This window comes from Carex rostrata, chromosome 4 (assembly GCF_964058835.1).
Source record: "Carex rostrata chromosome 4, lpCarRost1.2, whole genome shotgun sequence".
NCBI lineage: Eukaryota > Viridiplantae > Streptophyta > Magnoliopsida > Poales > Cyperaceae > Carex > Carex rostrata.
The window spans coordinates 11,011,900-11,019,202 of NC_135921.1; the positions used below are offsets into that span (position 1 = coordinate 11,011,900).

General features: G+C 36.4%; 1 protein-coding gene across 1 annotated transcript; it reads right to left on the minus strand.

Annotated features, from left to right (window-relative positions):
* Window positions 1-1,357: 1,357 nt before the first annotated feature.
* HDG11 (homeodomain GLABROUS 11) lies at window positions 1,358-5,476 on the minus strand. Its single transcript, XM_078301435.1, has 11 exons — window positions 5,453-5,476; window positions 5,236-5,362; window positions 5,032-5,149; window positions 4,650-4,841; window positions 4,099-4,554; window positions 3,904-4,002; window positions 3,599-3,802; window positions 2,866-3,046; window positions 2,525-2,781; window positions 2,336-2,425; window positions 1,358-2,245 (listed from the first exon to the last, which is right to left on the minus strand). The coding sequence occupies exons 2-11, from the start codon at window positions 5,337-5,339 to the stop codon at window positions 1,856-1,858; spliced, it is 2,091 nt and encodes a 696-aa protein (XP_078157561.1). The 5' UTR covers window positions 5,340-5,362; window positions 5,453-5,476; the 3' UTR covers window positions 1,358-1,855.
* Window positions 5,477-7,303: the final 1,827 nt, after the last annotated feature.

The window sequence follows — 7,303 nt, forward strand, 5'->3', positions numbered from 1 at the left end:
AAGTTGATATTAAAAAATAAAAATAAACAATATCTGCATTAATTTTATATTAATATTATAGTTATATATAAAAAAAAATATCTTAAGGAAAATTATATACGACGTCAAAGTTATATCAAAGCTAATAATTTATACACAAAATATTGCTTTGAAGTACTTGAATCGGAACGAACAAAAATCATTAAACCAAGTGCACAAATGTACTTTCTTAATTTAAACATCAACAATCTAACAATGTATCAAAAGTTGTTCTAGTCATAGGTTGTAAAGTTCAAATTGTTCTATAAACTTAATATCTATTAGATCTTGTTATTGCTCTTAAACATGATATTTATATTACATTATAAGATCATGCATGTATTTATACAACGTTGAATTATATTACTAAAATTTTATTTTGACGATTGTTAAAATGATCGAATTAAATAAATTGTTAAAGAATTCTATTCCTTATAGTATATAGTTGCTGGAAGGTTTACATCTATTTAAATAATAAAATCTCCACTACAAACAAAAACAAGCATTCATTGTTCATTGATAGACAGTATCTTCTAGATACCAGACAGCAATTTTCCATACTTGAGGAAAATAAGTGTCGAAGAATAATTAGACACATCATTAAAATGTTGCCACCATCATAATTGCATCATAACTACTGTCTAAACAAAGATGCTGTTTGTAACAATTTTAAATTAAACATCCAATTTTGATTTTTGCCAGTAATCCTCCAACGAATAATTTTACTTAACACAATTAACTATCACATAGAATAATTAATTCTTGTGATGTTATTGCTAATAATACTTTTACTATCTTTTCTACGGAGGTAAACTGAATATTATTTCTCGGATATAATTTGCACGAAATTCAATATAATAGTGGACATAATTCCGGATCCGACACTTGCCGTGTCCTGAGACATTAGTGGTGATAAGTGTAAACTTTTGTTCCCAAAATTTGGGGAAAGATTTTAACAGAGCAATTTTGACTTCAAGCAGCACACAAACTATATGGAGAGTTGTTTTGATTCAATAATTTGTGTGCTACATATAGTCAAAATTGTTCTGTTAAAATCATTATCCCAAAGTCGTTTATATTGATTCAAGATAATAATGGCAATTAATACTGACAAAGGCTGTCTCTGTCTAATTAGTACAGAGGGCTGGTGCAACATTAACTGCCAACAATTAAAACCTAATAGGAGTAAGCAGCCTATTAACAGTTGGAAATGCCACACCTAAGGCTTCAAAAATTAGCCCTTTAATGACTAACATATCTAATAGACTAATACTAATTGGTACAACCTTATACTACTCAACACGGTTGAGTACAATTCAGAAAATGACATTCAAATAACAAAAGAAAATAAATAATCCATTGCTTCAATTTAGATGGATGTTTTCATTAATGCAACATTAATGCACAGGAAGTCAATACCCGAACCATTCATCCTTGCTGCCAGAGAGAGAGGGAGAAAAGAGAGAGAGAGAAGGGTAGGGGAGGTGGGGACATGATGGTAAGGTTAAAAGAAGAGAGGAGTAATGGCAGCAAGGAAAGAGACAAGCATGGTGCGTTCTTGACTCCCCATTAATTTTTCTTAAAAAGAAAAATAAAACAAAAAAGCATATAAATATGGATAGAAAAGGTGTTCCTAGAAGTAAATGTGACTTGACGACTGTAAACCTCTTTAAAGCTTTTGGTGTAATGAAACCCTGCTTCATGCATCAGCATCATCACAGCATAGCACCTCTTGATGACTCTCAGAAACAGAGAGGAGAGAGAAAGATAAGAGAGAGAGAGAGAATTGAAGTGGCACCAACCAACCTAAAGCCCAAACTTGAATGCCAAATTTAAATCACCCGCTGGGGCAATTCAAGGCCGCCTTTATTTGTTGCACTGTGGTGCTTATCAGATTGTTCACTGTCGATACCGACTCAATATTGAGCTTGGCAGATGGCAAACTGCTCACTAATATCTGAAATGCCACTGTTACGAGAGACCCGTATGAACTCCCCATTGGGTTAGAACTAGTTGAGGCACCACCGCCAGGTCCACCGACCCGCCCGTCTGGTAGAATTGTAAAACCTGAGGATGGCTGGAGAGGGATGTTCATTGGATCCTCGCCACTCATCACGATGTCTACGTAATTTATTTCAACAGGTGAATATACGACTAGTGAACCCGATGAGTCGGTGCAGCTCTCTTGTAGAATTAGCATGCTGTTCTGCTGACTTGAATTCAAACCCTGCAACACAAATTTGATATACCAATTTAAACTAATGGGGGGAGTTTATGCAAGAGTGTTTTTTTTTTTCCATGCTAAGCAACCACTTACACGAAGGAGGGAAATGCAATTGCCCGGATGCGATCCAGTTGCGATACTAGCGACCTCTTGCACTGCGTTGCCGCTAGAGAGAACATCCCACTGTTAAAATTTCATTAAGAAAAAGATCAAATTTTTATAGTAAAATAAGTACAAATATAGAAAATGAGTACACGATTGGATATGAATATAAAAGTAAACCTGGGACCGCTCGTCTTTTAAAAAGTTGAAGACCCTTTCGCAAGAAATGGGAAGCCAAATAGAGGTGGCGGCACTGAGGACAACACCATTGGGCTGTCCGGGTTCAGAGCTCCGGTGAACCGTAACTCGCACACCCTCATCATGTACACCCGATAAGGCTGTCCAGCGGTGCATTTGAGAGGCACTCAAACTGGCACAAAAGTTGTTCACCATTTTTTGTGACAATTTCAGCATGCTCCTCTTACCTTCCGGAGTAACTGAAAATCAAAACTGAATATATTAATCAGTGAAAAACAAACTATTAGATAAGAAAAATCAATGTTGAATATAAACATAATTACCTACGCCAATGTCCCTCGGTGAGTTGGCAATGGCCATAAGACAAGCGAACCGTTCACAAGTCCTTTGTAAGGTGGCGAGCCACCGTTGTGCACCAAATGCTACACCACTTATGACAAGCTCACGGTATAATAGATGGACCAGATTTTTGTCTTCAATTTCCATGTGCTCCACCCAAGTAATCTAAATCACGACATTAAGTTTAGATAACATAAAAGACACTTTGGCAATCGAGATTAGTCTAAAAGAGCAGAAAAGTTTAGCTATTCACTAAAATGATGACCAAACAAACCCAAGTAATCTAAGAATGTGTTGCAAGTACAATTGTTGCTAAAGTTTTCCGCCGTGTTTCATTTGCCGCATAATAAAAAAATAGTGCTCTAGCTTGTTGTTTGATCGACAGAACACGTTCATGGATGCATTCAATATTCAAGTTAATTTGGCCTTTTAAGTAATTCACTTTGGGTTCTATCAGAGCAAAAGAGAAATTAAATTAAACTTAATGAAATTAATGCTTCCTATCAATATTGAAAATTTACAGAGTTATATGCCATGTCATCTGATTTTCAGCTTGTTTAAAGTTTCTTAATTCCCATATTTAAAATGTTCATTTTATTAGATTCTATTAAATGTTCATTTTCCTATATTTGTCTTCATCTGTCCAATGGTTTTAAATCTGTGCAAATAAAAAAACAGAGTACAGAGTTCAAGAAGATTATATGTTTCAAAATTAACCTTGGAATAGCCATTGGGAATTTCTTGAATGAGACAGCCTGAGGGGAGCCGTCTGGTGCTAGAATGGGTCGGGAATTCTCTCGACAAATCGACTGACACATCAGCTATGGCCCACAGGCCTTGTTCTATCTGCCGGCAATAGCGCAAGAAGCAGAACTCCCTTGTTGGCACCATAGGGGAAAGCACATTCAACTCTTCATACATCTATATTTCAATTAAGTTCAATAATCAGAAAAAAAATACAATAGAATTAACTAATAAAATGCAATTTGCGAGACAACAACAAGTGATAAACGAATGCATACCAAGAGCAAGGAGCCGCTCCTCCCGGCCATCCCATTTGCAAGTATATCAATTGTTCTTGTCTTGGAGATAATGGTAGGGAAGAACTCAATCCACTTGCTCTGCATCAAATGTCACACATAAATAAGCCTAAGATACAACCTTCACAAATTTTACAATCCGAACTATGAAGAAACCGAAAAAAAAAGAGAACTCACCGAATCCAAAAACATATCGACCAATGAAACAGCATTCATAAAAACCAATGCAGAATCCCTCGAGGTTTCAACACGAATATCCGGGGGCCGAAATCGACTGCCCGGTTTAGGGAACAAGCTGTCGTAAGCATCGAGGCTAAGCACCTCTCTCCCGTCTCCTTGTTTAACCCACAAGGGCTCGTCACACTGAGCAAGTCTAACAAGCTCATCCATAGCAGCTGTTGCCATCTCAGCCATTATCGGCTTCTCCATATCCGAAATAGCCGTAGGAAAAGAAAACGGCATGCTTGATGAACCGCCAGTTAGCAAATCAAGGTCGAGAGATGGGCCCACCGATGGGCTTCCGAGTCCACCTACTGTGAGATCTAGAGAAGAGATAGACAATGGCTGCACCGGCGGAAGCTGTGTTATCGGCCTCCCGAGATACTTGGACGTTAAGCCAGAGACTCTATCCAGCTGCATTTTTACAAAAAAAAATGGAAAACAATCAAAGAGGCTAAAAAAAAAGGAAATGGTAAGTTAATAAAAATTGAAATTACATAAATGCGCACCTCTTCTTTCAATCGAGCATTCTCCATTCTGAGTTTCTGCTCATCAAAGTAGCAGTCCTCAGAAACAGGAGGAGGAGCGCCGCAGTGGGGGCATATGATGTTCTTCAAGGCCTCGCGCATGGCGATGTTCTCGCACCGGATTTTGTCATTCTCCGCCCGGAGGAAGCAGTTGTCCGCTCTCTCATGCTGTGCCTGTTAAAATTTATTTACAGACAAAGTAAAAAAAAAAAATATGTGTGTTAGAATCAGAATGGAAAAGGATAGGGGAGAAATTTTGGTTTCGGTTTATGTTTGGGTTTTTCTGTCTCAGTCGCTTTCCCATAACAGTTTGTTCGAAAAAGACAACAAAAAGGGGCGGGTTAAAAGGGTAAAATGATGTTACCTTCATCTGAGTTCTCCTGTTCTGAAACCAGAACTTGATCTGGCGAGGATCCAATCCCAATTCCCTGCTCAGTTGCATCCTCTGTTTCTCGTCTGGATGCGGACATTCCTTAAACATCCTATAAAAACCCACCAAATTTTTTTATTTGATTTAAATTATCAAAGTAACAAAAAAACAAAAATGGAAAAATGACAAAAGATATACGCTTCGAGTTGTTGAATCTGGCGGGGAGTGTGGCGGTGGTAGCGTGTCTTCCTCTTCTGTCTATCGGAGCCACCACCACTATCGGGTTCTTCTCCAAAATCCATCGTTCGTTTTTTGCCTACTTCAGCTACCAACTAAAAGCAACTCCCTTTATTACTAAAGATTGAACAATTCCGAGGTCAAAAACAGAGAAGATAGATGGCGTCAGTGTGTTTACTACACTAGTGGTACTCCGTCTCCTCACCTCTTCTATTGCTTAAACCAGAGAGAGCTAAAGTGAGAGACTGAGAGAGAGAGAGAGGTGATGGGAAAGGGGAGGCTGTAGCGGTCGGAAATAGCGCCCACAACGGGGGAAATGAGAATTTAAGAGAAGAGAGAGAAGAGGGGTGTTTGTGTCTATTAAGGCAAAGGAATACGGAGGGGCTCTCTTTGAGCGCAGAGAGAGAGAGAGAGAGAGAGAGAGAGAGAAAGGAGGTAAGGTAACTGATGCGAATTTAGAGCTGGGGATTTAAATTCATTGCTCGTTGTTCGAGGGACCTCCGCCTTCTCTCGCTCTACTACTACTCTAAGCTTATTGCCTTCCCTCTCCTCTTGCGCCTTCCGAGAAGGACTAACATCCCTACACCCGTTCTAGTTCGTACATGTATAGACCGTAATATAGTGATGCAATCTCAATTTGTAATTTCAAACTAATGAAATCTAATTTTTAATTTATGTCATCTCTTCCGAATATATGTTGTCAAATATAAGATATGGAGCCAACCGGTAACTTTGCATATGCTTCAAACACGTGTGACATATGTTGATGCGTTGAGTATTATCTTTTAAAAAAAAATACTTTTATAGAGTATTATAAATTCTATGTAAGTTTATTTTTAAAATTGAATGTAAAAAAAAAACGGATATCTCAAAGTTTTCTAGTTAAAAAAAAACAAGATATCATAAAAAAAAATGTCTTCTATTGTCACGCATCAATTTTAAATTAAAATTATTATGACTTAAAGTAAGTTTAATTAGAGTAATAATTTCATTTTACACTTAATTAAATGTATTTGCATTTTTCTGTTAAATGTTTTATTATTGGTAATATCTGAGTTAAAATTATCTATTTATATTTGTTTTACTTTTGTAGAAATAAATAAATAACTTAGAAACTTATTAGTACTGGCTAGTGGCTAGAATAAATAAAAAGAAAATGAAAAATAATTCATTATTTTTTATCTATTTTAGTCATTATCAATAAGCTTTTTTCTCAAAATAATAAATTATTGTTACGGACTAAAATTGATAAAAAGAAATGTAAAATAACTCATTAATTTTTTAAACATATGAGCTAAAGTAAGAGTTATTACTTTTGATTCCAATAATATGCATTAATTATTCCCTAAAGAATTTCTTTTGTTTTTCCAAATGTTGTTATCAAAGTTTTATTTTTGGCGCATGTACTAGTCTAGACCGAGTTTATATAACAGTTTTACCGTTCATTTCTTGATGCTGGGTTGTGTTGGCACAGCTGGAGCCATTAAAGCGGGACATGAACGAAACGTCTCGGGTTCGGATCATTTTTGTGCCCGTTTAACAGGTGTCTGGAATCTGGATAGACATTAGACATTAGTCAGGGATGTAAATTCGTAGCGCGAAATACTGTATTATAACTATTCACATTGTAATAAGGATTACGTGTCGTGTTGCATTATGATAAAGTTAAATTTTCGCATGATGTATTGTTTTTATCAAAATCATAAAATAATTATGATATGTTAATGATCAGAGCATGTTAGTCAAGTGATAATCAAATATAACGTAACTAGTTATATTATATTATCTGTAGTCATTTTTTTTTTGCATGGCTTCAGTATACACGTCATATGAGCATTTGTTGTTTCAAGCAGTGACACACTGATTTATTTTTTTGCATGACTTCAGTATACATGCCATCTCAGCATTTGTTGTTTGAAACCTTGGTTGGGGAAATAACCAGACGGAGTCAAATAGATGATCTCCAGATCCAAAACCACAATCTCCAGGGAAATATAATGGCATTTAAAGGTCTACCCCAAAATTGATA